Raw genomic sequence first — 22,876 nt, forward strand, 5'->3', positions numbered from 1 at the left:
TAAAGATCTCGGCTTATCTATTGGAGGTCCTGTCTATATTAACCATAGTCTTACATTGCATAGGCGAATAGTCTTTAGTGAAGCAAGAAAAGTGAAGAGAGAAAAAAATTACGACTACTTGTGGATAGACTATGCTGGTAATATCCGATTAAAGAAGAAAGCTGATGATACTATTGTATATACACTTAACACAGTTGAGGAAGTAAGACATCTGACATAGATACATGAGTGAAAGCCATAATTTGATACATTTAAATTATCAGAATGTTAGAGGTATACGTAGTAAACTTACAGAACTATATACAAATATTGCAGCTTCAAGCTTTGACATAATATTACTAACTGAAACTTGGCTGTGTAAGGGTATATACAATGGTGAATTTATTGACCAAAGGTATAATATTTATCGGTGTGATAGGACTCTAAAAATGGCGGTAGTGTTCTCATAGCTATTTTAAGAGATTATTGTGTATCTGAGGTATCCATAACAGTGAATTGTATTGAAGTACTTTGTCTAAAAGTTACAATATCTAGAAGAAATTTTTATATAGTATTGGTATACTTTCCACCGAAGAGTCAAGTAGGAACCTATAATGATTTCTTTCAAAAATTAGAGGAAATTGATGACATATATGATCAAAGTTTGTTTGTTGTTGGTGATTTTAATATATCATCAATTACGGATGCTGATTTTGATTTATTGCAGGGTGGGTCTGTTTGTAATATGTTGGCGAACTTCATTTCTTTACATAATTTAACATCGCATAATTTAATAAGAAATATGTACGGGAAAACTTTGGACTTGGTTTTGTCTAATTTTGGAGATGATATTAACCTAACTAGAAATATATTTCCATTATTAACAGAAGATAATCATCATCCATCTCTTAATTTTAATATTAATCTTGGAAATTTCACATCAAGCATAAAACATAACTCAAGTATTTTGCTTAATTTTAGTAAGGCCAATTTTTATAACCTTTATAAACAACTTGACCTACAAGATTGGATGCATCTATATAATATAAATGATGTTGATAAAGTTGTCAATTATTTTTACGATGCTCTGAATAGTATTATTGAAAGAAATGTGCCAAAAAAGAAAATATCTAAGAAATATCAATATCCATGTTGGTTTACTTCAGAAATTATTAATATATTGAAAGAAAAGTATTATTATAGGAAACACATAAAAACCTCCGACTATAATTTAAATAAATTTAAGGAATTGCGTAGAAAATCAAAAACGTTGATTAAGAGGGCTTATGCTTTATATATAAATCAGTCAGAAATGGCATTGAAGGATAATCCTAAAAATTTTTGGAATTATATCAAAAAGAAGAAGAACCAAAATTTAGAAATAAATCATATGACTTTCAAAGGTAAAGTAATTACAACAGATGCGGACATAGCTTACAACTTTGCTCAATATTTCAAAAGTGTTTATTCTCCTCACCCTTCTGATTACGATATTATCCCCCATTCCAAGTCAATCATACCGTATTGTCTGACGGTGAATTCCATTTCTGAATGTGAACTTAAAGAGGCTTTTAAAAAGTTAAAATCTTCTAAATCAAGTGGGCCCGATCTATTGCCAACTTATTTATTGAAAGGATGTGGAGAACTTTTAACAAAACCATTAAATTACATTTATAATCTGATATTAAGAACTTCAAAATTTCCAGAAATCTGGAAGATTAGTAAAATTCGTCAAATACTTAAGAAAGGAGATGCCAAGACTATTGAAAATTATAGACCAATATCTCTAATTTCCACAGTAGCTAAAATATTTGAGCATATTCTCTATAATAGAATATTTCATCATGTCAAACCGTACATATCTAATTTTCAACATGGATTTTATCCACGGAGATCGACTGTTACCAATTTATTTCTATTTATACAGTCTATTGCGGATTCCCTTAATAATGGTTTTTCTGTGGATGTAATTTATACAGATTTTGCGAAGGCCTTTGATAAGCTAGATCATGCTGTATTACTTGCAAAATTATCTAATTATGGCTTTTCAAAGCAACTACTATCATTAATTTCTTCCTATTTAAATGGTCGAAAACAATATGTTGTGTATAATAATCACAGTTCTCCATTGTTTGATGTTTATTCGGGTATACCACAAGGCTCTAATCTTGGACCTCTCTTCTTTCTACTATTTGTTAATGATTTACCATCTGTACTTGAACATTCACACTGTTTATTATATGCGGATGATATGAAATTATACAAGGAAATAAGAGAACTTGACGATGTTCTAAAACTTCAGAGTGATTTGAATAACTGCTATTTATGGAGTGTTGAAAATAAGTTACATTTTAATATAAATAAATGTAATGTAATCACATTTTCTAAAAGCAGAAACTCTGTACATTACAATTATACCCTAACAAACACTATTCTTAATAGAGTTCAGGAGGTAAATGAATTGGGTGTCATTGGAAATACTAAATTGTGTTTTATCGCTCATATAGAAAAGGTTGTCAATGAAGCTTTCAAATCTCTAGGTTTTGTGATAAGAAGTACTAGAGATTTTAATAATCCATATGTCATTATTATGTTATTCAATTTTCTAGTACGAAGCAAACTTGATTATGCAAGTATAGTTTGGACACCGTATTATATGCAGTACATTGCAAAAATTGAACGGATTCAGAGTAAGTTTCTGAGATACTTATATTACAAAACCTATAGAATAAACTCTTATGAAAATAAAATATCGTATGCAACTCTTCTAAGTTTATTTGATGTTGGAACATTATCTGCTAGACGAAGGTATTTTCAACTTATATTTCTTTTTAAGTTAGTAAATGGAATTGTTGATAGTCCTGAGTGTTTGCATTTATTAAATTTTAATATTACACATAACTGTCTGAGGAAAAGATTGCCATTTATTTGTAAAAGATCCAAAACCATAGCACATCTGAATACACCCTTGATAAATATGTGTAGATTATTTAACAATTTAATACAAAATAACATTGAAATTGATTTTGCTATACCACGTATTGCCTACATAAGATCGCTTATAAAAATTTTACCACGTTTAGATCATCTATAGTATTGATATTTCTATATCTACTTATTATGTAAGCCAATTTAATTGTAACATGATTATAATGTAAGTCTTCAATATTTGAATAATTCTTCTATTGTTACTATTTTGAATTTGCTTAGTAACAATATTGTATATATTAAAAATTGCTTTGATAAGTTGGTTTATGGACTTTGTTTTGCTCCTTCACTAAAAGATGGCTTTATAAATCTACTTTAGAAGTATCTCACTGATCCTGTGCTCATAAAAATTATTTTATCAGACTTCTAATGTATTTTCTATTGTTTTTGGTCGTATGTGATTTTATAGTTTGTGTATCTTCTCATTCTGGTATTTTATTCACATCGTGCTCTCTCTCTATGCATTTAGCATTTTGCCATTATATGTTCTGATGTTTCCTTGTGGATATTTTTTTTAATTTTTATTTTTATTTATTTTTTTCTTTTTATTTTTTTCTTCTATTGTTCATTTGTAGATGTAATATTAATTTTGTAAGCCTGTTGTAACTGGGATAAACTCCTGTAATAGGCAGCAATAATAAATAAATAAATAAATATATATATAAATATTCACCGGTATTTATTCCTTATTTATACAACGTCATTCGACACTTGTCATGAAAGTCAGGGAATTTCCTGCCAAAGGTCAGGGAGAAGTCATGGAAATGCGATAGAAATTGAGAAATGTATCACAAAATTGTGATGTATCTTTCATTATTACCACAGAAGCTAAAATAAGGATCAAGCTGAAAAAAAATTACTATTATTTCAAGAAACTTTTCTTTGATGGTCGGTTACTGCAAGAAAAAATGCCTCGACTTGGGGCTACAAAACAGTTTTCCACTTTGTCTTTTCTTCCCTTTGTCGGTTTGTTGCTAGTGGGTCATCCTCCAGACCTTCTCAGGTTTCGGGTCATCCTATTGTTTCTGAGTAATTAAAAAAAAGTCCCTTGAAGAAAAGGCGCATTAGCAGCAGAGGAAACAAGTTCAAACTGTATTGAACCTAGCCGAAATATGGTGTAGCATGAATAGGGCTTGGATATGGTTAGTAAAACGCAGAAGTGCGTTTTACTTTCCCTTTTTATTAAGCTTGTAATGAACCGACCAACTGTTTGAGATTTACCAAAATTCTGTATTTTTATTGCTGCGTAACTATAGACAATAATAGATTTATCCAATAAATACGAAAGTAATTCACAATTCCATTTATAATAAATGGAATTGTGAAGTACTTTCGTATTTGTTGGACTTCTGTTATTATTCATAATTATTCATTATACAGAAGATTTAATTCAAAATTTACAAATTCACAAATTACACACAAATTTACAATTGCTACCAAAATGGAAATATTAAAGAAAGAAACAAAACAACAACTTGGTACTAATATATATAAAAATACGAAATAGACCTTTCAAAGGACTTGAGACATGTTGTACTAACGAAATGGTGGCAGGACTAAATCTAGAAAGAGTAATATAGATTAAACAATTCTTTATACTGTGGACGTTATAAAACACTAAGAGAAATGCTCGTTCTTCACATGGGAGAAATAGAATTATGGAAAATATTTCGAAGGTATATTTGAACCCCATTCCCCTTTTCCTTAGTATGCATATTTGAATCAAAATGAAATGATAAAATTCCCAATTCAATCCAAATGCCAACTCTTTCCGAAAATTCCTCACTTTCGCCGTTTTATGAATACAAAGTGGGAAATTTAAAAAGAAAATTGTCCCCTTAGAAGAGGAATTTTCGAAAACTCTAGGACACGGTTCACTCTTAATAAGGACTTTATATTCCGAATTTCATCTAAGTAAATTCAGGGGCTTCTGAGATGCTTTATTTTTAGCATAATTTTTTCTCCCCCCCCCCCCCCCCTTACTCCTTAGATAAGCATTTTAATCAAAGTGCATAATAAAAATCCAGTTCGAGGTGCAAGTAGCTACTAAATAATCAAAAATTCATTTCAAACGGTTTATTCATTTTTCCATCATGCACTCATAAGCATAACTACTTACATCTGTTACTAGATAGGCAGGGACTTTGAATTATTTTTGTGTACATAAATGTTCTTTAATCAGTAGTTATTGTCATTGGGTAACCAGACAATAGGTCTTTGGCATCGTAATTAAAACCTCAAATGAGGCATGAAATAAAAATAAAACTGTCATGCTTTGTTAGTGAACAAAGTTCCATCATCGGTCTCTTGAATTTTTGTGTGAAATGGTATGGCTCCAAAAATACTTGGACAAATGCGAAACTCAAAGTGCCATCAATTACCGTGTCTTCACATTCATTGTTAATAAATTTTTCCGTCCTGTCTATATGTAAAATGGAACATGTTCATATTCCACTTTTTTTTGTATATATATATATATATATATATATATATGCTAATAAATGTTAATTCCAAATTGCAGTATTACAAACCAGGAACAATTGTAAATGTCAGTATTCGGAATTTCATGTGCCATGACTTACTGGAAATCCAATTCAATCCAAAAATTAATCTCATCGTTGGAAGAAATGGAAGCGGAAAGAGTGCAATTTTAACGGCTGTAATAGTCGGTTTAGGTGGGAAAGCTACTACCACTAACAGAGGATCGTCCTTGAAAGGTAAGTCTCTGTGTTGAAAACAGAATAGTAGTATTTGTAAATTTATTTCACTGAGATTAGGTTTCTGCATTCTTCTTAGTGCTTTTTTTAGATTTTCTCTGAAAAAGAAGGAGTGGGGGAAAGCTCTAGAGAAGGTACTGATTAGCGTAATGGGCTTGTGTGTGTGCCATTGTGTTTCTTACGAAAATCAGAAAGCTTTTATGTTCTTGAAAGAAACGCTTCTGGTATTCTGTTGTGGAATGTTACTTCCTAAGCATCATACATCGCCTGTGATAATTCCTCTGAAAGAATTACATGATACTAGCAAACCCGCGCAGGACACAATTAAGCAAAAACGCGAACGAAATTTACAATGAAAAAGAATGTCACAAAATTTTAAAAATTGTTATAAGGTGACACTACTCAGAGGTTGGTCGCTTTATTATAAAGGTCCTTCATTTTGGAGTTTCTTGTAAGCACTACTCCTTCTAAAGTACTCAACCGATTTTAAAAATTATTCTTTTAATTTAAACATGTTTCCATGAAATAACCGCAAATCTATTATTTTTTAGTTTTTATTTATTTTTCCAAAATATTCGATTTTATTTACAATGTATTTTCTATGGGAGAAATTTTTTAAAAATTTTGCAGCATTACACTCCCGAAATTTGTGATGTTAGTACCCCCTCATCTTAGCTCAGGGGTGACCTATACATTTTATTTTGGTTTCAATATTCTTCTATTGAGGTACCTACTGCCTCCTGAAAATTTCGTGCATGTAGCCCTTGAAGTCACAAAGACAGTCACTTTTATTTTTAGCTTTTTTTATTTTTTTAACATATATGTCCTCCCTTCCCCTCCCCTACATTGTGCCGTCAAAGTAAAATGATGAAAACATCCCAGGTCCGAACCTTATCTATGTTGAAAGTTTGATCGAGATCGGTCGGGCGGCTCAAGAGTTGTTTTATTCATTTTCATATATTTACCCTCCTCCCTTCCCCTCCCCTAAGTTCTACTATTAAAATGAAATAATAAAAAACTTCCCAGGTTCGAATTTCATCTATGTTGAAAATTTGATCCAGATTGGTTGTTTGGTTCAAGAGTATTAAGTTGTATTTATTTATTTGTTTTTTTTTATAATTCTCCCCTAAGTTCTACCGTCAAAGGAATTAGCTAAAAACACTCCCAGACCAGAATTGCATCTACGTCAAAAATTTGATCGAGATCGGTCGGGTGGTTCAAGAGATTAAGAGTCACATAGCCACTTTCAATTTGGATCTGAAGTTTTTTGTTCACAGACACCGCTATTAATATATAAATTGTCAGATCGACTTGTTGGTGACTATGACAATGTGATGGGTAGGCGATAATAAGAGTACCAAGGCCAATGAAGAACTGGGAAACTTCTCATTCAAGAAAAGTATGAAATAGGCTGGTGCTCTATTCTGTTGCAACATATACTTAATAAATAACTGGTTTATATTAATTAGTTAGTATTAGCATGGAATACAAAATCAATAAATTGGAGCTTGCTTGTTCCTGCTATGCCAAAATGTCTGATTAGATATTAGTCTGCGTTTCGAAGTTGACTACAATTTATTTTCAGCCATACATGTTTAATCCTTCATACTGCGGTCGTTTTATAGACTTTATAAAAGTAGGTAGTGTATTTAATAATTTAATGTGTGTGCAGTGACACACTAAATACTGATGGAAGGCATGGTGGCTCAGTGGTAGGTGTTCACCTCTGATGTGAAGGATTCTTATTTTTATTCCAGACCATATGAGTTCGTGGTGGATAAGATCGTGTCCGTGAGTGTACTCAGAATTCTCCAGTTTCTTTCCACATTCGCAATTTACCAATTTCATCATAATCGTTCCTTTTTGTTAATAATTCAACCTAAAGGGCATAACTAGAACGTTCAATCGAGGACTTCTTTTCTCCATAGTGCTGATGTAGTGTACAATATATTACAGTGTATTACCAAGTAGCGTATAAAAATAACTGTTTTTAATTATACAGTTCACCTTACGAGAGAATATTTACATCCTTTTGCACATAACATTTGTATACATAAAAAATGCAGTAAGTCTTTTTAGTTTTATCAATTTTACAAAAAGACTACAATATGAAAGATTTTACATGCAAGATTAAGTGGTTGGTTCGTCGGTTTGAAGTTCAGCTTCCTGTTTAGCACCGAGGCGATATAAGAAGTGAACCTACAGCTTAACGTGGAATCCAAGTTCTCACCAGGAATTGAATCCGGGTCTCCTGAATATGTAAGGTAAAAATGAGTAAGGTAATGAGTAATTAAGGCAACTCCACTACTTTGAAGATGAAGTATGAGGCAATTACTAAATAAAAATTAACATTCAATCTTTTTGGTATAACAGGAACAGCAAACAGGTACCCTCAGGTTTATCCGTTCATAATGGTTTTTCACGCATTAATTCCAAATACAATAGAGCATCGATTATCCGAAACAGTTGAAGACTTAGGGGGTGTACGAATAACTGATTTTTCGGATAACCGATCATTTACGAAAAAATACTGTACCAGCGTTATAGGAGCAATACGAAAGACAGAAACAGTTGCATTTAACACAAAACTTTATACATATGTTGTATCGCACGTCTTACAAATGCGTACCTCACATAGGTAGTAGACAAAAGTAGCCCTACAGTTTAGAAAAAGTTCAAAATTTTATTTTGGTACAGAACTGACTTTTTTTCCACTAAATCTCGCACACGTTTTACAGGCAGCAATTGGACATCAAATTCTTGTTGTCGTTCTGATCGTTTAATCGGATAGTCAATACTCTAGTGTAACATTGTGTATCCGAATTATCGAGAATTGTACCCTGCCGTGTTCTCCGTCCAGTTACCAAGCTCGATCTTAAAGCTAGAATCACGTGTTCAAGGACAGTTCAATATGTATTTTGGTGTTTGGGAAGCTGCTTGCGACTGCACTTTAAGATGTGTTCCCTAAGTTTTTGAATTGAGTTAAATAAGCTGAAAAAGGTAAACAAACAAAATAAGTAAATAAAATAAAACCAACTACTAACACCTCTGCGTTCAAACAATTTGAATTTAGGCTCGTTCAAACTTAATTCACCAACAATTCTTAATGTTCGGTCATTCAATTGAAATTCAATTAAGATTACACAGTTTAACTACAGATTATTGTTGTTTCTAAATCTAAAAGTTCCTAGCATAGCCACGAAAGTACACTATTATATATAAGAATAATTTAATGTCGTTGATTTGTTTTTGTTATTTGTTATAATTTTATTCTCTTTCTTCAATTATGGTAGATTTCATTAAAAAGGGCAAGAACTCAGCTACCATTAATATCACCTTGCTGAATAAGGGAAGATTTCCGTACAAACATGACCAATATGGAGATGAAATAACTGTTGTAAGAACATTAAATGCAGCGGCTACTTCGACTTACAAGATAAAAGGAGCTAACGGTAAGGCCTCATTCAGTAACTTGATTACCTTTTTTTTATTAATTCTTATGACAGAGAAAAATGGATCATCAGTACAGATCTTATTTGTCAGAAAGACAAATAAGATCTGTACCCTGAAAAGTCTGAAATTTTCTTATATTCTGGAACTAGAAGGATAGATTTTTAATTTTTCCTAGCCTTTCGTGGAGAAATTTGGATTTTCTTGAACTCTTGCGCGTGTTCAAAAAGTATTAATTCTTGAAATCTTGCGAATGTTGAAAAAATACTAATTAATTTGGAATATAAATACGTTGCGATTTGCGTTGTGATTGAACCTTAATTGTGCACTTCGTGTTTATGTTGCTTTACAAAGCTAAAACTTTTAATTTCAGAGTAAGCACTAGTTAACTTCAGACATAAGTTCAGAATGATGATGTGTTTTTTTAGTAATGATTCCTTGCACGGTTTAGGACTAAGTTTAATTTTTGTGATTGCAGTGTTCTTTTTTATCGAAGGAGGAAGGATTAAGATTTCTTGTAATTTCATAATATAAATTTGTATTCAAGCGGTTCTGCCCTTGATTCAGTAACATGTGATAACATGTGATTAACAATGTGAATGCATTTATATATTCCTAAGTTAGACTTTGTCTTCAACGCAGTGATAGTTTGAAAAAACTGTGGAAATGTTATCGTTAAAGTAATGGTTTATAGACTGCATTATATTTTAGATACATTACATTTTTCAGAAAAGACCATAAAAACTGCCAATAACTATGGAAAACTGTTGTAATGTTTCATTATTGGCTGATTCGAACCTCCGTCAGGAATCGATCTCGAAACACTGTTTATCGAAGATAGGCTTGCTAATCGTCATTCAATCGCAGATATGTACTAAAACATCTTCATTTTAATTTGTTTAGTCGTCACGTCACAGAAGGTTGCAATTCTCAGAAAATACCGTTGTAACAAAGTGTCTCCGAAAATATATTTACGAAATGGAAAGTTGTTTCATTTAAAAAAAAAAAAAAATCCGTTTAAATGTTCTAAAAGCTAACGTTACGCACATTCGGTTTTATTAAACATTTAGTTGTGCAACATTAATTTGAAGCAGACAGATTTCTTGAATATCACTTTCAGGCAAGTGTACTCTTGTAACTGTCAGTAATAAAAAAATGAAGTAGCACAACCTTGGGCTGGGACTGAATCACAAGGTTCCAGTAGTTTATATAAACTTTCTCATGGATTGCTTACGCAGCACCGTTTTCCATGCAAAGTAAATCGTATCATCGAATTCCTTCTAACAAATAGCCTTATGGAACATCAAAAGAGGCATTTTCTGTTTGTATGGACACTAAGTTAATTGATCCTCCACAACCTTTGTCAGCAATTCTTTCCAATAAGCAGTTTTGAAGGGAACATCAAAGAAATGCTTCTATGTCCTAGGTATTCATCTGTGTATGATTTGAAGTGAAAATCAAACAGGATACTCCAATCGGATATCGCCATCAGATCTGTCAACTTCCGTTTGGACACAAGAGACATCATTCCAGGCGGAAGGATGGAGGACCAACTCAAATTGTGTGTTACTTACTTGTTTATAAAGTGTTTCAAAAATCATAAGATCTTAGCGGCGCCAGTGACCATAGGACCACTCAGCAGCGCTTTAGGTGTAAACTGCTATGAGTATAGTTATTTTAGCTACAGAAGCCCATACAGCTGTGTGCTCTGAGCTGATTATCTCGTAGCTATACGTCGTTGTCATTTTCCTTAGAATAGCACTCATTTTATTCACATAATCGTTTTTCTTAGTCAATGATTTTATGCTATCAAAAATGTATTAATTCCTAATCCTAGCTCTACACTTGATCAGAGTTACGGTGCGAGCGGTCCCGGGTTCGATTCCTGATGGGAACACTCGGTCGAAAATGTGTAAATAACTTTTTCAGGTCAGCCATCCTGAATGAGGATTTCCTCATTCGCACCAGGAAAATGCCGGAGTGGTACCTCACATATAGGTTCCAAGCCGCTTCCTTCGTTTCCTTTCCCCGGATCGTGTGCTCACCGAGGAACGTCACCCCTCAAACGTGACGGGCTACCATGGCCATAGATGCTGAAAGCCTAAAAATCTAAATCCCAAATTCCCTTTGATCAGAGTTAAGTAAGGTGCATTCTACACTACATGTTGTAAACACATTGAATGGCTTACGCCCCTCGGTTAAACTGGATAAGTTGTGCCACAGGACAATTTTAATGCAACCTATTATAAAAATGTTGCATTTGTTTTGCTGTATTGAACCTTAATTGAACTTGGTGATGATAGAAATGAGTAAAGTCGAATCTGAAATAGTCATCCTTGTTTGTAGAGCCTATACAAATCACTGATTTAACAACTAATGACAATATGATAATACACAGTTATACCGTCATATTTTTCACGTGTACGCGACCAAATTAAGCAGATAACTGAGCTGGAGGGGTATCAGTTATCTGTTTTGATTATATATTCTTAACAGTTTTTGTTATAAAAAGGGCATGAATTTTCAGTTTGAATCTAGTAGCACCACCACCATTGAAATTACCACTCTTTTAGAATGTTCACATCAAACTAAAAAATATTTGGTCATCAGTAGTGACGTAGCGACCAGAAATTTGTCACCGTGCTAGGGGAAGTCAGGGAAAAAGGCTAGAAATCAAGGAAATTTTATAAAATATATTTTTTCTAACTAATTGTACACCAATTTCAGCTTAGCCAACCATTAATGATCACAATATGAAACATTGCTCAGATATTTATGTGTGATGAGTGGAATGTACGTATGAGCAGTTGATTATTATTTGGCTCTATAGAATAAATTTTCTCATATATAAATATTCATCGTCATTTATTCCTTACTTATAAGTCAACGTCATCCGACACCTTTCATGAAAGTCAGGGAATTTCCTACCAAAGGTCAGGGAGAAGTCAGAGAAATAGATTTCTCCAGATCAGTAGAAACCCTGTATAAACCATTTCTTTTCTTTCTTTTGTAGGAAATGTTGTATCTACGAAGCGTGAGGAATTAGACCGTCTTCTCTCCGTATTCAGCATTCAAGTGGATAATCCAGTGTCTATATTGAATCAGGATACGGTCAGAACTTTCCTTAACAGCAGTGATCCAAGAGATAAATATAAACTATTTATGAAAGGTACTCTGTTGGAAGCGATTGAGTCTGAGTATAAATGTGTCAACATTCATAGGAGGAGTGCAAGGAACACACTAAGAGAGAAAACAGAAGTAAGCATTTAAAATTAATAAGTTAGATTAGATTCTTTTTGTATGTGTGTGTGAAGGATTTCGGTAACCAATCCGTGTGCCGTCGACTGCCAGAGATAATTGAGAACATAGGCGTTACAAAAACTACTAGAAATTCTTTAATTTAATCCAGCAATTCCTTTTTAACTATTGATCGCCTACACTAGTTCAAAACTTAAAGGTATCAGGGGCACGATGGCTCAGTGGTAGAGTTCTCACCTGTGATGCTAGGAATTCCTGGTTCGATCTCAGATCAAGTGAGTTTGTGGTGGACAGCATCGTGTCTGTGGGTTTTCTCGTGGTTCTTCCCTTTCCTCCTACATTCTCAATCCACCAATTTTTCCATAATCATTTACATTCATTATTTATCCGTTTCCTTTATCCCAATGGCATAATTATTGGATGTAATACTAGCAATTTCATTTTGGAAGTAACGGTTATACATAAATAGGACAATTTTAGACACAGCTACGTAGACATGCTGTTATAGGTTTTATATATATATATATATATATATATATAACAATCCATTGACTTCAACTTGTAGTTCCTTTGTGGACATAATCTGATAAATTGTTACCTGTACAGGGTGTTACAAAAATTTATTACAATTTTTTAGGAATAGGGATGATAGTGGAATTTGGGATGATAATGGGTTCATTGTTTTAAAAAAATTAAAAACTAACACTTGATTTTTCAAGAATACTCTGTATGTAGGGTAATAACACAAGAATGTTAAGTTGTACGCTTCTGTGAAAATAAAAATAAACAATTACTTAAAGAAAGAATATAGATGAGTCCATAGTAAAACTATGAAACAGACATTCAGGCAAGCAGATAGATAAGATAGAATTTGTTTCGTTAGTAGGGACGGCTTAAGGATTTTAATTTTGAGTAGGCCAATTTTTTAAATTTTACTTTTTAAAATATAAGTGTATAGGATTGGTTCCTTTGCAGTAAATATTTATTTATCTTTTAAACTTTTATATTTTTAAAAATTACTAAAGCCGTTTAAGTTCGTTCAGTTTGTTTAGGCTTCTTCGTTTCAGTTCGTTCAGTTTGTTTAGGCTTCTTCGTTTCAGTTCGTTCAGTTTGTTTAGGCTTCTTCGTTTCAGTTCGTTTGGTTTGTTTTAGACCCATTACTCTACTCTTCATGTTTATTCCCACAAGTTAAAAAAAAAAAAAAATGCATACTTGAATTTTCCAGCTAGGTACCGGATTAACTAACTAACTAATTCTGTGGCCTATGGAACCCGGAGGTTCAATGCCGCGTTCACAAAAGCTCTCCACTGACTTCTATCCTTAGCTAACTACATCCAATTTCTACTTTGTATTCAAATCTCTGCGAGATCCATCTCTTAATATTGTCCTCCCATCTGCGCCTAGATCTTCCTAATGGTCGTTTTCCGATTGGTCTTCCAGTCAAGACTTTGAAAGCGTTTCTACTTTCTTCCATTCTAGCTACATGACCCGTCCACCTAAGCCTCCTAGACTTGACGACCCTAACAATGTTGGGTAAACCATATAAATTATGTAGTTCCTCGTTATGAAGTTTCCACCATTCCCCATTCCCGTTCCTCTTGGGTCCGAATATTCGTCTCAGGATCTTGTTCTCAAATACTTTCAGTCTATGTTCTTCCCTCAGAGTAAGTGTCCATGTTTCGCAGCCATACAGAACAACAGACATGATTATCGTTTTGTATATTTTAAGCTTCAAATTCCTCGACAGAATTCACGACGACAAGAGATTTTGAACCGAATAGTAACACGAATTCCCTGCTTTTAGTCGACATTTAATTTCTCCGTGAATATGATTTTCCTCTGTTAATACGCATCCATAATTTGCTGTATTCCGGTCCCGACGCACTTCCATGTATTTAGTTTTCTCTGCATTTACTTCTAAGCCCATGTCCCTGCAAGCGTTTAATAAGATCTCTACATTTCTTTCTATTGTTCTCCTATCATCCCCTATTAAATTTACATCATCAGCATATGCCATAATCTGGTGAATACCGTTCAACTCTAGGCCCTGGTTGCTATCTTTGATTTTCCTTATAGCTTACTCCAGAACGAAGTTAAATAATAATGGCGATAACGCATCTCCTTGTTTCAGACCATTTTCGACGTGAAAGCTCGTGGACAAAAATTTTCCTACCCGGACTTTACTTTGGGGTTCATTTAAACATATCTTAATTAATCTAATTAGCTTTCTCGGTATTCCAAGTTCTGTAAGAACGTTGTATAATGTTCCTCTCCTAACCGAGTCTACACCTTTCTAAAATCAATAAATAGTTGATGTACCGGGGTATTGTATTCCCACTTTTTTCCGAGTATTTGGCGAATGGTAAAAATTTGGTCGATAGTTGATCGATTTCGTCTAAATCCGCACTGATAATCTCCAATAATTTCATCTGCGTATGGGGTCAGTCTTGCTAATAGAATATTTGAAAGGATTTTATAGGATGTTGACAGAAGAGAAATGCCTCGATAATTATTACAGTCAGTTTTGTCGCTTTTCTTGTGAATTGGAACAATGATTGATTCTTTCCACTCTTGTGGCAATTCTGCCTTGTTCCAAATAAGGAGAATGAGTTTGTGTATCTTGTTCCACAATTTTTCGCCTCCAGCTAAAATTAACTCAGCCGGAATTTCATCTACACCAGGAGATTTGTGTTTCTTTAATTTCTTTATAGCGGCTTCTACTTCTCTTTGGTTGAGTTCTGGAATATACGGTTCTGTGGTGTGTATCTCCTTTTCTCCACGCACACTAGTTTTTGGTTGCGTGTTAAGCAAATCGTCAAAGAAATCTTTCCATCTATTTAAGATGCTATCCGTGTCAGTGAGAACTGTACCGTCAGATTTCTTTAATATATAAGCACGTTTCTTAAATTCGTTGATTCCCTTATACATGTCCCGGATGTTTTTATTATTACTATTATCTTCAAGTTCCTTAATTTTAGCTTTCAGAAAATCGCGTTTCTTTGTTCTGAAAGTTTTGGTAGTTTTCTGCCTGATATCTGGGAAATTTTGTGTAGTTATTTCATTCGGATTTTGTAGCCAGCTTAAGTTTGCCTGTTTTCTCTTCTCTGCTAGTTTTATGCATTCCTGGTCGAACCATGGTTTATTCCTACGTATTTCCGCGTGTCCCAATTTTTCTTTTGCTGAAATTTTAATGCTATCTCTAATTTCAATCCAGGTATCCTCAACACTAGTGCATTCCGAATCTTCTAAAGCCGAGAATCTATTCGAAACTTCAATCTGGTATTTCTCTCTTACCTGGCTCTCTTCTAATTTCTTTAAATTGAATCTCTCCGTTTTCGGACAATGAATATTACCTTTATTAGTAATGAAAACTATAGTGTTAGTTTTGCATTTTTTCTAACAATCCCAAATTCATACTTTGCCAGGTGCTTTACAACAATACTATTTATTCATGGAATTAATTTCAAAATTTTAAAATATGTACTTTTTGAAAAATTTTGAAGTAAAATTTTGGTTTTGATTTTGAAAAAACAATTCTGCATTAGCTTATATGATGTTGTACATCACAGGAAAGAGTATGAAAAATGCTGTAAAATGACACCTTAACCAGCTCTTTAGCTCAATTAGGAGAGCTACAATTACAATTTCAAAATACATTGAACATACTATTTTGGGCAAATTTTTGAAACTTTATATAGCCTTATCTACCATACCGGTTGATATATAAAGCTGAAATTTGATACTTTTCTTAGTCTATATAAATAGTATCTCTGTGAAAACTTTCATGACAATCTGAGATAGTAAGGTGAATTTTGTTTTGAAATTGTGTTGATTTGATCTGGAACGACTCCTTGGTCACTCAACCTACCTCTCTAAAAAATGTGCGAGTACTGGAGCATTCTCAAACATAGATATTTGAATACTTCATATACCAGTTCCTCAGTGATGTCTTGACTCGAAGTTCACTTGTTTCACGTTTTCGGCACCCTATAATTCCGAAACTAGCTACTTTTGAGCCCAGATCCATATGAACTTTTTTTCTTATTTTGATATGAGGAATCTATTCCCAAAATATTGACACGTTTTTGTAACACCCTATATAATTTAGTCGCTGAGGTTTGCGCTTTGAATAAAACTGTTCATATCCCAATTCATGTCGAGGTTGCCATAATACAAATTTAACGTTGAGTTACAAAGTGATATAGTTTCCAGTGTGACTGTACGTACTCGTAATATAATGTAAAAATGTAATACAATTTATTTACTTTTTTATTGTGATTTCTTATTCTATTATTCATAACGGTTCTGAACTCTTCATCTGGGCTGATTCTAAGAAAAATTTAAGGATCATTAGAGCTTGAAATATTGGATAATACAATAATAAAACACACAAAAAGGTATATAAAATATTCTATTATATCTTATGTTAACGTTAAATGTTTTGTCTTAATTCAGTATGACTCGAACTTTCTACTCTGACCAATTGCAGGGCTCATAATGAGTCACTTTTTTTTTAATTAAAAGTTACTTTTTTCAAGTTGGTCACTAAAAGTTACTTTTTTTTCAAATTTGTCACTAAAGTTACGTTTCTTGGGAAGTAAAGTGACTTTTTCGTGGGATTTATGTTTTGCATTGACAGTTTTATAAGAAATATATTATAAAAATAAATGGAAAAAGGCAGAAACCTGTTACTCATTACTCTTCCAAAAGCTTCAGTACTTGCTGCCACATGTGAAACAATCAGCTTGATTCTCATTTCAGCTTTTATTCCTTCTAAAGCCAGTGGATGGTTGGTGGATGCTTAAGCCTCAAGGTGGGGTTAAGAACCCTTTGTGTCTATTCTTTCTTCTATCATAATAGTCTTTTAGTTTTCTCTCGTAATAATTAACGCTCCGCTCAACGTTGTGTGTTTGTGTGGTTCATCATGTTCGTCTTGTGTTATGCTTCTTGTATGCTCTTCTTACGAGTAGGTAATGAATTTGAATATTTCATGGCTTTGAGAATTCTCAATGCTAAGTTAAATGTATAATGTCTGGGATGAAGAAATTCGCAAATAGACCAGAACTGGTTCCACTTACTCAGAAGCTTCTTACATCTACTAAGTCTGCTTACCGTAACTACAAAGCCTACTTAGAAAACCTAAGAAAGGAGGAAACTCAAAAAGAAGAAGTAAAGAAAAGATGAAACAAAACAAAGAAATAAATTGACAAAGGAAAAAAGGGGCATAATGAGATTTTGGTCACTTTTTCGTGTGCTTTTGGTCACTTTTCAACTAGTTACAAGAGACCAGACCACTATAAGCTCGGAAATCGTTATGATTAAATCCTTCAAATTCAAGTTGCAGTTTCAGTCGCACCGGCCTGTGATCAACTTTAAAAGAAACACCGAAAATTCAGATTGATTTTATGAATTTTCATAGAGTAATTTCTTCAAAATTCCAGAATCGAGTTAAACACGCGATAATTTGAAATTAATTGAAATAGAGCGTAAGAAAGAGAGAGGTTTGAAATTCTAGAACGTTAGCGTCTACAACCTTTAGACAGTTATATCATCTTTGGTATGCTAACACAGCTTATAAAATGTAGGCCAGCATGCTGTAAATTTTGTTTAACTTCTGATGAGTCAGGAAGATGTCATCATTCTTCGCAATTTTGAACGTGTTACATCAAACTCAGCCGAAGACATAAAAAATAATGTTTGGAGATCAAACTGGTCAGATGGATTTTAGAAACAACAGAAATCGAAGATCCACGAATAGTAAAATTGTTATAGATGGATCATCACACCGAAAACATCTTCGTATGCTCTAAATGTGCATCTAGAAACATATCTCTATCTAGGGAGTGAACAGTTCGGAATCGTTGTTACATCGATCTTCAAGATGGATATTCTTTGCTGCTTTAGGATTTGCAACTTAAGATATTACCTTTACCAACCCTATATATATCCAGTGGCCCCGCATAGCGTAGTCACTAACGCTCACGCCTTTGGTGCGAGCGATCCGGGATTCGATTCCCAGTGGGGCCACTCGGTCGAAAAAGTGTAAAGAGCTTTTTCAGGCCAGCCATCCTGATTGAGGTTTTCCTGGGTTTTCGTCATTCACATCGGGCAAATGCCAGGATGGTACCCAACTTATAGGTCCCAGGCTGCGTCCTTCCTTCCCTTTTTCCCGGATAGTGTGCTCGTCGAGGAACGTCATCCCTCATAGGTGACGGACTAAATGGCCATAGAAAACAAAAGCCCAGAAATCTAAATCCTAAATCCTGTATATATTCAACAGTGTATATTAATTGCAAGAATGAGAGTAAGTTACTTGAATGCAGATTTAAATATCTGTAATAATAAACTTGACTATGTGAACTACCTCTACAAATATAATAAACCGTATTTTTACACTACTATGATCTTGGTGTTATGACCTAGCACTGGTTAATCAATTTGAACATGATCTGAACTACGTATAATATATATTTCTCATACCCTAAAATATTAATTTAACTCATATCCTTTCAATTATATGGGCGCATGGGAGGATGATTCAAATTAACAAAAAATTGGCTACTTACTAATTAATCCTCCCTTGGATTTTTAAGCCTAAATATTTTTCAAACGTTTCGGAACTCAAAGCTGATTTCGTCCTCAGAAGTAAAGTGAAAAGTATTAAAACGGATAGGAGATGAAAGGTAAAACAAGGGATACATACCACTAAATAAAATAAATGTAACGAGAAGAATGGATCCTAAAATGTTACGAGTAGAGCGAAGTGCAAAAGGAGTGAAGTGAATCGAAGGAAGCGCGGTATCTATGTTACGTCATTATTGTCAGATTCAAAGTATACATCAAAGGTAGGTAACCAAATTCTATCAATGTTGCCACTACCCAGAGTCAAAGCAGGTTTGTATTTATGAATAAAGAATAATTATTTAATCTTCAGTTGTTTCTTTGTTTTTGCTGAACCCATTACATTAATCTGTTGTATATTACGTGTATGTTGTTTTAAATGAAGCGCCAATCTCGACATGCCCTCTTGTGACTTTTTTGATTGTGTAATATGTTCCTTAATTCGAGTGTTGATATTGCGTTTCGTTTGGCCTATATATGAGGAGTTACATTCGCATTGACCGTGGTAAATGCCTGACTTATTTATTGGATCAACAAAATAACTTTTAAGTCCGGTGAGATATTTTTGTAGACTTTTTGGTGGGATACTTGAAGCAGATATGTTATGCTTTTCAAAAATACGTTGAATTTTTGTCGATAATTGTGGAAAATAACGAATTTCTGTCCAGGGTTATTGCTTGTTTGGAAATGAGAGTTTTTGGGGCATACAACGATCTACGTGTTTGATTAAACCACTTCTGTAAAGTACACAACGTGTAACTTTTTTTGGCTCCTATTTTGTATAAAAATTGTATTTCGTCATTAAGATCTTTTGGACGATCACAAATTAACAATGCTCTGCGAAAGAAATTCTTCCAATTATTGGCCTTGTACAGTGGCGGATGAGCTGACTGTTGATGTGTAAGTAGTGCTGTGCATTAGGTTTTCGATATACTTTTCTTATAAATTTGTTGTGTGATCGGGTAATCAGTAAGTCTAAAAATGGAAGACAGTTATCAGATACACATTCGAGGGTGAACTTCAGCCTAGGATGCTGATTGTTGAATTGTTCAAATATTTTTACAAGTGTATTTTCGTCACATACAAGTAGCAAAATGTCACCAGCATAATGGTAATATATAATGTGCTTAAATGTATCCTGCTGTAAAGTGGAAGTTCCAGTCTGATTTAAAACAATATCGGTCAATATCGAGGATAGTGTGTATCGAGGATAGTCAATATCGAGGATAGTAGCCCATGGCTTAGCCATCATTCTGAGAGCAGTAATGATTTTCAAATTGGAATACATGGTTATTAAACAGACCTCAAGTAACTGTAATAAAAAATGAGTTTCATAGGCAGATGCGCCATTTTGTAATAAGCAGGATCGTGTGCTATTGATAAGTAAGTTCCAGTGGTATGGACAGATACATATCAACAACGTCTATGGATGCAAGTAAAATGCACTGTTCAACACCAAATTTCTTTCGTGAAAACTAATCAGCTATTCTGAAAGGTTGTCGTCCCACTGAATTCGAAAATAATAATAGCTTTTGCGTATCAGGTCTCAATTTTTGGAAAACCCGGAAAATGTGATTATAAGTTTCTACATTCTGGGACTAATTTAGATTTTTTATTAAAAATATCTTTTTTAAAATAATTATATATATATACTGCACACAGCATGCGTTATTCATACATTGCAATATATAAAATACAGACAATCATTAATGGAAAATATATTACTTCCAGCCCCTGCCATAGACGAAAGCTAAAAAAATGTTGCGGGAAGAAGTGGAAACTTTACCGTCGGAACTAACTTTTCCCACCTACATCTGGCAACATCGGACGGCGGTGTGAGCATCAATATTGTATGTTTACTTCTTTGCTTGTTTGTGTGGTGAGCTGCATTTTCTCTTGACGTACTGTGCTAATAGAAGATAAACAACATTGAAACGTGTGTTCTTGTGAATCAACTTGTGGATCTTTTGTTGTAAACTGGGTAACATTTGAAAATGATGTTGTGTTTTATGTTTTATAGTGGTACAATTTTGAAAATGCCTAGGAAGTGTAAAAATGATCCTGACAACTTCTGTTATGTGTGTGGACGGATAACTCCAAAACCGAAGCTCACTAAGATAACGCCTGTTGTGAAAAAGCGTATGAATTGTATTTTTCATCGAAAGTCGACGTAGACAAACCCTGGGCACGGAAATTCTGTTGTAAATCCTGTGCTGTAAATCTAAGGGGCTGGTTACGTGGTTCTCACAAGTGTATGGCGTTTGCTACACCAATGTTATGGTTTGAATCACGTGACCATATACACGACTGTTACTTTTGTCTGTAAAGAGAATAACCTCCAAGGGTAAACGATCAGTACAATACCCAAATCTACAATCAGCTAGAAGACCCATCCCACATAGTGAAGATTTTCCTGTGCCAGTGTCGCCAGACGTATAGACAGTAGATAGCAGTGACGTTGATGAAAGTGAAGATGTTACGGATACTGAGAGTGAAGACCCTACATACAGTGCACGTACCAAAGAACTACATTTGATAACGCAAGAGGGACTGAACCACCTTATTAGAGACTTGAACCTACCCAAACATCAAGCTGAAATCTTAGCTTCAAGACTTCAAGGTTGGAACCTTTTTCGAAACGAAACGAAAGTGACATTTTACCGTCATACACAACATGACTTCCTCAAATTTTACAGCAGTAGTGATGATTGTATATATTGTACTGACGTGGAAGGACTGATGCAGGCATTATAAATAAAGTATAAAGTCGATGAGTGACGTTTATTCTTGGACTCGTCAGAAGCAAGTATGAAGTGTGTTCTCCTCCACGACGGTAATACGTACCCTTCCATTCCAATTGGATATTCCGTTAATTTAAAGGAGACGTATCACAATGTGAAACTCCTTTTCGACAAAGGTATGCTGTGCATTAGTGGAATATATGTGGCGACTTGAAGGTGATTGGTTTGATGTTAGGGTTACAGTTGGGCTATACAAAGTATTGTTGTTTTCTGTGTGAGTGGGACAGTAGAGCAAGGGATCTGTACTACACACAAAGAGAATGGCCTACTCGAACATCCCTCACTCCCGGAATTAAGAATGTGAAAGATAAACCCTATGTTGATCACAAGAACATTTTTCTGCCTCCCCGGGGGCGCGGTGACTCAGTGGTAGAGCGTTCACATCCCGTGCTTGGAGTCTCTGGTTCGATCCCAGCTCGCGCCATGTGAACTTTGTGGGCTATTGGGCTATACAATTGCGCATTTTGTCGTCAAGTAAATTAGTTTACAAGAGTAAGTATACAATATTATACAAACTCTAGTACAAGCTTAATATACGTACTTCATTAATTTGCGAAAACCCTCTTGCCCCTATTAGGGGCCGCGGTGGCTCAGTGGTAGAGCGTTCACGTCTGATACTTGGGGTCCCGGGTTCGATCCCAGCCCCAGCCAAGTGAACTTTGTGGTGGACAAACATCGTGTGCGTGGGTTTTCTCGGGGTTCTCCCGTTTCCTCCCACTTTCTTCATTCCACCATTTCATTCATTACTCATCATCACCGTCTCCTTTAGCCTAACCGGCATAACAGTGGGACGTAAAACTTAAAGATTTCATTTCTTTCCCCTTGCCCCTATTCATTGTTTGTCAGTCTAATATGAATGGAAATGCCACGAAATACAAAGATATAGATTTTCGTTTATATTTCTGAGATCCAGATGTGCCAGGTATATTTTTCAACATCTCGTTTTTACATCAAAGTCACAATATTTATTAAAATTCATACATTAAAAAAAAAAAAAAAGGCCTTTTAATCTTTATTTACAAATTTTTCAACAACCAGTCCTGATACAGCATATCTGACTTC

General features: G+C 34.2%; 1 protein-coding gene across 4 annotated transcripts in view; it reads left to right on the forward strand.

The window, feature by feature from the left end:
* LOC145673384 (structural maintenance of chromosomes protein 6-like) overlaps nt 1-22,876 on the forward strand; it is a 228,280-nt gene that overhangs the window by 46,176 nt on the left and 159,228 nt on the right. For all 4 annotated transcript variants that reach the window (XR_014128748.1, XM_081743034.1, XM_081743033.1 and 1 more), the window contains exons 3-5: nt 5,489-5,684; nt 8,978-9,136; nt 12,148-12,392. Coding sequence is in view for 3 of the 4 variants with exons in the window: in XM_081743033.1 (XP_081599159.1) it covers nt 5,489-5,684; nt 8,978-9,136; nt 12,148-12,392 (600 nt within the window). In the remaining variant the exon portion in view is untranslated. The remainder of the gene's footprint in view (nt 1-5,488; nt 5,685-8,977; nt 9,137-12,147; nt 12,393-22,876) is intronic.

The sequence above is a fragment of the Thermobia domestica genome, chromosome 16 (genome assembly GCF_964235325.1).
Source record: "Thermobia domestica chromosome 16, izTheDome1.hap1.1, whole genome shotgun sequence".
NCBI lineage: Eukaryota > Metazoa > Arthropoda > Insecta > Zygentoma > Lepismatidae > Thermobia > Thermobia domestica.